The sequence below is a fragment of the Camelina sativa genome, chromosome 8, assembly GCF_000633955.1.
Source record: "Camelina sativa cultivar DH55 chromosome 8, Cs, whole genome shotgun sequence".
NCBI classification, from domain to species: Eukaryota; Viridiplantae; Streptophyta; class Magnoliopsida; order Brassicales; family Brassicaceae; genus Camelina; species Camelina sativa.
In genome coordinates, this window is record NC_025692.1 from 16,156,217 (window position 1) to 16,165,464 (window position 9,248).

Sequence of the window (9,248 nt, forward strand, 5' to 3'; positions counted from 1 at the left end):
AAACCGTTGGAATCCTTGGTAGCTTCAACTTCACTCCGCAAATGCAGCAGCTGATCGGCGAAACTTCTCAGACTTAGCAAAAATTCTTCAAAGCTTTGCTCTCACTCTCTCTCTCTTAGCAGCCTTTGGGCAAACTTCTTCTCTTTTCTCTTCTCCAAAGTGAGGAGAAGTGATGCTTATATAGAGGCTTGAGCGGAACGAGTATGCCACATGCAAAGGGATGAGGTGTCAGCTCTACATTCTTCAGACGTGGCGTGTTGACACCTCAGGGATAAGGTGTCACTCCCACATTCACCCAAGTTGCATGTATTGCTGGCATCAAAGAATATTTTCTTCCATTTACTCTTTTTTTCAATTAGAATAATGCTTAGTAGAATCTTCCACAATTAATGCTATTATTTTATTAATTTCTTTAATTTAGTGGTTTCTTCTACTAAGCTCTCGCCACCTCGCCACCTCTATAATAATTTTAGTGGGTGTTTTCCCACTAAAACGCAGCACAGCTCGGTCAGTGCTCGGCTCGATGGAGTTGAGGTTTTTTGCCATTTCTTTTGGTTTTGCTTTGCTTTTTCTTAGACTATGTTTCTTCTTTTTTCTTTTCACTAAACTTTAAACTTTGATGATACAATCCATAGGTGTGATGATCAGTTTATACTCAATATTTTGTTCCGTTGTTATACTCTTGTTTGATTAATCCCTCCTCTTCTTTCAGGATTTCCCTAGTTCATAAGGTCGCCACATTGTGCATTGCCGCCTTTTTCATTACGTTTTGTTTTCAGAGTCTATCCTTTTTTTTAGTCATGCACTGTCTTAAAATAATCAACGAAAAGGAAGATATTGTTTAGGTCATCTCTCTAACTAACTTCTTATAGTTTAATCCAACAATGAAACGATTTGGCTTCATTAGAACATTAATTAATAATCTTTAGGGTTTCAGCTGCATTACAGCACAGCAATCATGGCGACACTTTCCAACAAAATGGGACATACTATCATATAACCGTTACTTAATTACCTTTTTCTGTCTGTCTAACAAAACTAAAGTGAATATAATGCAAACTAGTAAGCGGAAAGGGGTAACACCGATTTATATATATATATAGTGAAAAAACGATACATAAACTGAAGCAAAGCTTTTACATAATACAAGAAGAGAACTCAATCATGCAGTTCGACTACCAAATCAACTGAGTATAATTGCTAAGAATCTTTTCCTGTGTGATTAACAAGTAAAAGCATAAAACTATAAGCGGAAAAAATATCACATGGCTACTTTGTTGATGAGATATCTATTGAGCAACATACAACTCCAGAAATTTCAGATGAACGAGAAGGAAAATATAAGATAAGTTAGCTGTGGGAACTGCATTCTGTACAGGTTTTGAGTTCAAAACATCTGTGTTGGACTATGCTTTGAGCAAAGCAAGAAACATTAAACAAGATAGATGGGATAAGACAAAAAAATTCCTATAAATGTGGTATTGGAGGGGAATGTAAATGGAGGATTTATTGCTCGTATGGTAAGTCGAGTCTGAAGTGGTTGGTGAAGACTAAGTATGGACATTACAATTGCACTCCACATGGAAAATGCAAGCTTCTAAAAGGTCCAATTATTGCAAGGATTTTCTTGGACAAATTTAGGGAAATGCTAATTTAATTCCTGAAGAAATTTAAGATGTTATTGTAACACGGCGCACCCAATTGCATTGGCTTAATGTGAGGAGTTCTAAATAAAAAAATTCACGCGATTGGGATGACATGAAACATGCATCTTAAAAAGAACTTACAGTGATGAGGTAAAAAAATTATATATCATTTCTTCGGCTGACAAAATTTTGAATGTAGACGGGAATGAAATGAGAAACACAAACATAAAACCAATTTAGTAATCAGAATGAAACAAAAGTGCACACGACATGAGCTTACAAGGAAGCAGTGATAAGCTTTACCCTGGCTATTTTTTATTTGGAAGCAAAAAAAAGGAACATAAACATAATCACATGTCATTGTCCTTACAGGAAATGAGAAAAGAAATGTTACATTTAGTAACTCTATGAGGTTATATGAAAACCTTAGGGATTTTGGTAGCAGTGACAGTGTTTGTCGCTTCCCTCAACAAGCCCTTTACATGCTGGAGGACTTTCGTATGTGTATTTGCAACAGTTAAAGCAATCAGCATTTGCACCCAGGAACGGTTCTGGCCCGCACTCGTCGAGGAACGTGGAGCATGTTTGAGCCTCGGTCTTCAAAATTTCTACCAGATGACATATTCATCAAGACCATCAGCACAAAATTGTTATCTTTTTTTTGTATTGGCCATCCAATATTTCTCTTATTCTCTCCAATTATAAAATAAAAGAAAGGTGATGTTGTCAATTCACCCTTTCTAAATCATTGGGTCCATAATCGTTTTCTAATTATTAAAAAAAAATCATAGTTATTATCTTAATTTTTTATAAAACTTGAACATCTACTAATATTATCCATAAATAAACAAAAAGAGTATGTTCGAGTTTTTGCTCAAAAAAATGTGATGAATAATGAATTTTTTTTTTGTAATGTTGCTAACAATTTTTGTCACTTAACTACAACTGAATTGTGATATTAGTTTACTAATAGACAGACTCACACAACCTTGTCACCAAGTCTTTGAAATAATATTTACATTTAACATTTGCGTACCCCAATCATTTCTTTACACATAAATGACGTTTCATCAAAATGTCTTTTATAAGGGTAAAAAAATTAAGGATGTGAAGCAATTAAATTGATTGAGAGCGGTAAGGGAGCTTTAGTATAACACGAAAAAAACCTTCAGTATATATTCAGAATGAAACAAGAGTAGAAACAAACATGAGCTTACAATACTTTGGCGAAAGCAGTGATAAGCTTTGCCCTTGATGTTTTATTTGGAAGCAAAATAAACTTGAACGTAAACATACACACATGTCATGTCCTCACACCAAATGGAAACAAAAGTTACACTTGGTAATTATAGGAGGTTATTTCAGACATGTTTGTAGCAATGGCAATGTTTGATGGTTCCCTCAACAGCCGACCAACATGGTACATTAGGAAGTCTTGTAGGTGTTTTTGCAACACGTACAGCAATCAGCTTCTGTACCTGCGTATGGGTCAGGTCCGCACTCGCCTAAGAACACACGTTCAGAGGCAGTAGAGCACCCACCCGGACAATTAGTACCAGCCTCGCTCTTGAGGATTCCTAGATGTTAAAATATTTATCAAAAAATCATCAGCACAAGATTACAACTGAATAGTATAATAGAGAACTAGGTTCAATCAATAGCGGTTGAAGCCATCACGAGGACAACCAAGAGAACGCTAAAGCTGATGGAGTTGAGGTTTATTGCCATTTCTTTTGGTTTTTGTTTGCTTTTTCTTAGACTATGTTTCTTCTTTTTTCTTTTCACTAAACTTTAAACTTTGAAGATGCAAATCCATAGGTGTGATGATCCATTTATACTCAATTAATATTTTGTTCCAATGTTATACTCTTGTTTTATTAATCCCTCCTCTTCTTTCAGGCTTTCCCAAGTTCATAATGTCGACACATTGTACATTGCCGTCTTTTTCATTACATTTTGTTTTCAGAGTGTATCCTTTTTTTTAATCATGCACTGTCTTAAAATAATCAACCAAAAGGAAGATATTGCTTTGGTCATCTCTCTAACTAATTTCTTAATTATAATAAGTTATTTTCGTTAGTTTGTAAGTAACTATTGTTTAAAAATGACATTGTGGTGTCATGGATAGAATAAGCACGAATCTGGGCAATTTTTTAATCCAACAATGAAAACGATTTGGCTTCATTAAATCATTAATTAATAATCTTTAGGGTTTCAGCTGCATTACAACACAGCAATCATGGCGACACTATATCGATTTTCTTGACATTTAAGCATCTCCTTATGTGCGACATTCCAACAAAATGGGAAGTGAATATAATGCAAACTAGTAATCGGAAAGGGGAAACAACGATATATCTAGTGAAAAACGATACATAAACTGAAGCAAAGCTTTTACATAATACAAGATGAGAACTCAATCACGCAGTTCGACTACCAAATCAACTGAGTATAATTTCTAAGATTCTTTTCCTGTGATTAACAAGTAAAAGCATAAAACTATAAGCGAAAAAATATCACATGGCTAAGTAACCCCTAAATGCACATCCAACGTTGCAGGCTTATAACATCGTATTTTTGCCCATAGAGGATTAGACGTGATATTAGTGGCTTCAAGGCCAATTGCAAGCGTTTGTGCTCCAAAGATGCTTTTATAGATTTTTGAGCAAAATAGACAAAACGGCGAAGCAAACCCTGTTTCAAGACAGTTTGAAAGCCATCCTATTATGGGCAATTTTTAAAAACCTTTCTTATTTACAAAATAAACATTATTGGTGTCAATCATTTTATTCCTTCACCGGGCTTGGACCATGTCTCCCGAACAATCTCAGTACATCACGAATAAGCTTCTCCTAAGTCCTCTCAGAAATTCAAAGATGAGACTGACTGACTTTACCAGGTCATATTCAACGGGACCCTAGCCTGCAGTCGTCAACCGGTCCGCTTCATAGAAATCTGACCGAGTCCTCCTTCACCTCCTGTACCAATACGTTCAGCCATTCAGAAGTTATGCTCATTCTAACGAGACGTGTCGTAGATATGTTTCATATACTGTGTTACAGATAAGATCTTTAATTAAACCCTTTTCTCATACTCTTAATCGCTTAAGCAATATATAATACATATGGTTTTCCTCTGCCTGAGTATGTACAACTAGTCGAATGGATGGGCCTTTTGTACGAACACCGAGTAATAAACCAATCATGCGATTGAGATAAAGTAATTTTTTTCCTTTTTGCAATAATAATATTTTTTCTTATTAGCGTGAAACATGCATCCTATAAACTGATTTTACAGTCCAAGTTTATACCTCCAAATGAGATAAATATTTTTATTGAATTTCTTCGGTCGACAAGATTTTGAACGTAGACAGGAATGAAATGAGAAACACAAACACAAAATAATTTTCGTAATCAGAATAAAACAAAAGTGCACACAACATGAGCTTATCTGCAAGCAGTGAGCTTTACCGTCGATTTTTTATTTGGAAGCAAAAGAAACTTAAACATAAACATAATCACATGTCATGTCCTTTACACCAAATGAGAAAAGAAATGTTACGTTCGGTAACTGTACGAGGTTATTTCAAAACCTTATGGATTTTGGTAGCAGTGACAATGTTTGTCGCTTCCCTCAACAAGGCCTTTACATGCTGGAGGACTCCCGTATGTGTATTTGCAACAGTTAAAGCAATCAGCATTTGTACCTAGGAACGGGTCTGGCCCGCATTCGTCGAGGAATGTGGAGCATGTTTGAGCCTCGGTCTTCATGATTTCTATCAGGTGACATATTCATCAGGATCGTCAGCACATGATAATTGGAAGACAAATGAAGAGCATAATAGAAAACTTGGTTAAATATACATACCGGTGAAAGCCATCAAGAGGACTATCAACAGGATGGTGAAGCTGACATAGTTGAGGTTCTTTGCCATTTCTTTTCTCTTTGCTATAAAATGTTTTTTGCCTTTTATGTTCAATAAACTGAAGTTTGATGATACAAATCCATAGGTGTGGTTTACTATTTATACAAAATTTTGTAACGTTGTATATAATTGTTTAATCCCTAGTCCTCTCTTTCCCCAAGTTCATAATGTCACCACAATTTTGCATTGCCGTCTCGTTCGTTAGAATATATATTTGAAGTCTATCAATTTTATAATCATGCATTTGTCTTATATTATAAAGAAAAGGAAACTTGCAGCTGTGTTTGTCGTTGTATATGATCAATTTTTCTTTAGTTTGTTTCTTTTTAAAAAAATATGTGTTAAAAAAGTAATAATGTTGTTGTCATTGATTAAGCAAGCACCAATATGGTGCGTTTTGGCTTCACTAGTTTTTTTTTTTTTTTTTTTGAAAAAGAAAACGAAGATTGAATCAAGGCTTTAACCATATGATCCAGCAGATTTATTCTCAAAAAGGAGCCTTCTACAAACCCTCAACCATTAGACTACACACAATTTTATTTAAACTTGCTGCTTGGAACGCTGATCCAGCAGATTTATTCACAATTTTATTTAAACCATTTGGCTTCACTAGTTTATTAATAAACTTAAGGGTTTCAGCAAATATGGCGACATTATCTCATATACTTCAACTTCTCCTGCTTGGAACGCTGATCAATGATTTGTCGTCCTGAACTTGTTATTTATTCATCTCTTTTCAACAAACATGAAATTATCTAATTTGTGTAGGCTTTACTCTGACGTTAGAATGGCACTAAGAGGGAATATAGCCACCTTTGGTTTAGTACTAGACAAATGTATAAACTACCAAAAAACATGGGAACTGTTGGGGGTGGATTCTCCCCCTCACACAAAGTCTGGCCCAGGAAAAACCCTCTAAAGCCCAAATAATCACATTAAGGAAGGAAGAACAATTTGGTTATTTTAGGTGACGAACCGACACGACTTTCTATAATACGGACGTACGATCCCGCAGAAAAAGGGGAGGGAGAACACGGATAAAAAGTACTAGAGCTCTCCAGCTCGAAGCATAGAATCGATGAGCTTGAAGTTTGTCCATTGTATTTTTGTTCGGTATTTAAACTCGTCTAGTCCATTTTGTAGCCTGACGTATTGTGCTCCGACACCGAATGATAAAGAGAATTTTGACCTCCTTTTTACTGAACTAAACTCTTTAATTGTGACCGATCTGGACATCAACAATTTGGTGCGCCAGGTAGGGGGAGCCAAGTCAAAATTTTCTTTTAAGTTTGAAAGACGGACCTACTAGAGCTAGACGAGATGACTGGACTCGCAAAAGACGGAAACAAAGAGATTGGTTCGTCGGGCGGAACGATAACCCCGTGAATGGAGCAGAACATCCTTCCAACCCCGGATGCCCTGAGGAAGGCTGTAGCGGCAGAAAGCCCAGAGACATTCATCATCGCGACGAACCTAACAAGCCCGGCAAACATAGAGGCAACGCAGAACCCCGCACAACTCACCTTGGTTAACAGTCAGCCCGTCTCCAGCATAAACAAAATTTTCCGCGGGATATTGACACGCCTCAACCAACAGGAACAACGAACTAACACTCGTTTGGACGCACTGACCGCACCACAAGTCAGTTCCCAAGAAGAAATAGACCATCTTCACTCTGCTCGACAGAATCCAACAAACCTCCTCTTGATCGGAACGACAGTGGGACCCTAGGTGCAAACTAACGAGCCCAAACGTAATCCCACCACGCAGGTGACGAGCAGAGTAGCAGGGTAAAGGACACGGAGCTGAAGGAAATCAGGGAAAAGATGCAAGAAATGGAGATGAAATTTCATAAAGCGACGAGCAGGGCACCGGAGGTGGACCTTGTATTCAAGGCAACACAGCGAACGTCGTTCTCAAAAAGTCTCGCGACCACACCGGTACGACGAACGGTCAAGCCAAGACTAGGCTACTACGACGGCACAGTCAACCCACGAGACTTTCTACTTATTTTCGGAATGGCTCTCGGTCCCTTGCAATTCAGCCCGGCGGAGTATGATGTCGGAGCATGTCAAGTCTCACGACTCCCATCTGGGTCAATTGACAATATCATAGACCTAATAACCGAATTCTTGAAGCAATTCTCTGTTCTAATGGAGAACAAGAACTCTCATGCCGACTACTCCCTAACTCAGGAACGCTAGGAATCACTCCGATCATTTATTGGACGATTTAAGGAGGCCGTCATTAACGTCTCAATTCTGGATGCTGCAGCTATCGTCGCACTAAAGAACGTGTTGTGGTACGAATCTTGGTTTATGGAAGAACTGTCCTTGTCGCACGTGGAGACCATAGCTGACGCATTATGCCGAGCTGCAAAGCATATCGAGGTTGAAGAAGAAAAGGCCGTCGGCGCCAAGAAACACGCAGCGGCAAAGAACATCACGACAAAAGGGCCAACGGTCGTAGTCCCAAAGGTCGAACACGTCGAGCCCCGACAACATTTTACTTGTAATCAAGATTGTACTCGTCGAACTTATGCAATTGGCAGAGATTCACAGCCCGACTTACCATGGAATAAGTACGTCCGGAAGGAAGGAGGTGAGAGTAGCANCATAAACAAAATTTTCCGCGGGATATTGACACGCCTCAACCAACAGGAACAACGAACTAACACTCGTTTGGACGCACTGACCGCACCACAAGTCAGTTCCCAAGAAGAAATAGACCATCTTCACTCTGCTCGACAGAATCCAACAAACCTCCTCTTGATCGGAACGACAGTGGGACCCTAGGTGCAAACTAACGAGCCCAAACGTAATCCCACCACGCAGGTGACGAGCAGAGTAGCAGGGTAAAGGACACGGAGCTGAAGGAAATCAGGGAAAAGATGCAAGAAATGGAGATGAAATTTCATAAAGCGACGAGCAGGGCACCGGAGGTGGACCTTGTATTCAAGGCAACACAGCGAACGTCGTTCTCAAAAAGTCTCGCGACCACACCGGTACGACGAACGGTCAAGCCAAGACTAGGCTACTACGACGGCACAGTCAACCCACGAGACTTTCTACTTATTTTCGGAATGGCTCTCGGTCCCTTGCAATTCAGCCCGGCGGAGTATGATGTCGGAGCATGTCAAGTCTCACGACTCCCATCTGGGTCAATTGACAATATCATAGACCTAATAACCGAATTCTTGAAGCAATTCTCTGTTCTAATGGAGAACAAGAACTCTCATGCCGACTACTCCCTAACTCAGGAACGCTAGGAATCACTCCGATCATTTATTGGACGATTTAAGGAGGCCGTCATTAACGTCTCAATTCTGGATGCTGCAGCTATCGTCGCACTAAAGAACGTGTTGTGGTACGAATCTTGGTTTATGGAAGAACTGTCCTTGTCGCACGTGGAGACCATAGCTGACGCATTATGCCGAGCTGCAAAGCATATCGAGGTTGAAGAAGAAAAGGCCGTCGGCGCCAAGAAACACGCAGCGGCAAAGAACATCACGACAAAAGGGCCAACGGTCGTAGTCCCAAAGGTCGAACACGTCGAGCCCCGACAACATTTTACTTGTAATCAAGATTGTACTCGTCGAACTTATGCAATTGGCAGAGATTCACAGCCCGACTTACCATGGAATAAGTACGTCCGGAAGGAAGGAGGTGAGAGTAGCA

At 39.1% G+C, this 9,248-nt stretch overlaps 2 protein-coding genes across 2 annotated transcripts; both read right to left on the minus strand.

The window, feature by feature from the left end:
* LOC104709586 (defensin-like protein 206) lies at positions 2,073-3,374 on the minus strand. The gene is made up of 2 exons (XM_010426171.1): positions 3,310-3,374; positions 2,073-2,256 (listed from the first exon to the last, which is right to left on the minus strand). The coding sequence occupies exons 1-2, from the start codon at positions 3,372-3,374 to the stop codon at positions 2,073-2,075; spliced, it is 249 nt and encodes an 82-aa protein (XP_010424473.1).
* Positions 5,240-5,580, minus strand: LOC109125946 (defensin-like protein 206). Its single transcript, XM_019228761.1, has 2 exons — positions 5,514-5,580; positions 5,240-5,421 (listed from the first exon to the last, which is right to left on the minus strand). The coding sequence occupies exons 1-2, from the start codon at positions 5,578-5,580 to the stop codon at positions 5,240-5,242; spliced, it is 249 nt and encodes an 82-aa protein (XP_019084306.1).

Coding starts and splice junctions, on each gene's coding strand:
- LOC104709586 (XM_010426171.1), bottom strand. CDS start 3,374: ATGGCAATAAACCTCAACTCCATCAGCTTTAGCGTTCTCTTGGTTGTC. Junction 2,257..3,309: donor GTCCTCGTGATGGCTTCAAC/CGCTATTGATTG, acceptor ATGTCATCTGGT/AGAAATTTTGAAGACCGAGG.
- LOC109125946 (XM_019228761.1), bottom strand. CDS start 5,580: ATGGCAAAGAACCTCAACTATGTCAGCTTCACCATCCTGTTGATAGTC. Junction 5,422..5,513: donor CCTCTTGATGGCTTTCACCG/GTATGTATATTT, acceptor GTCACCTGATAG/AAATCATGAAGACCGAGGCT.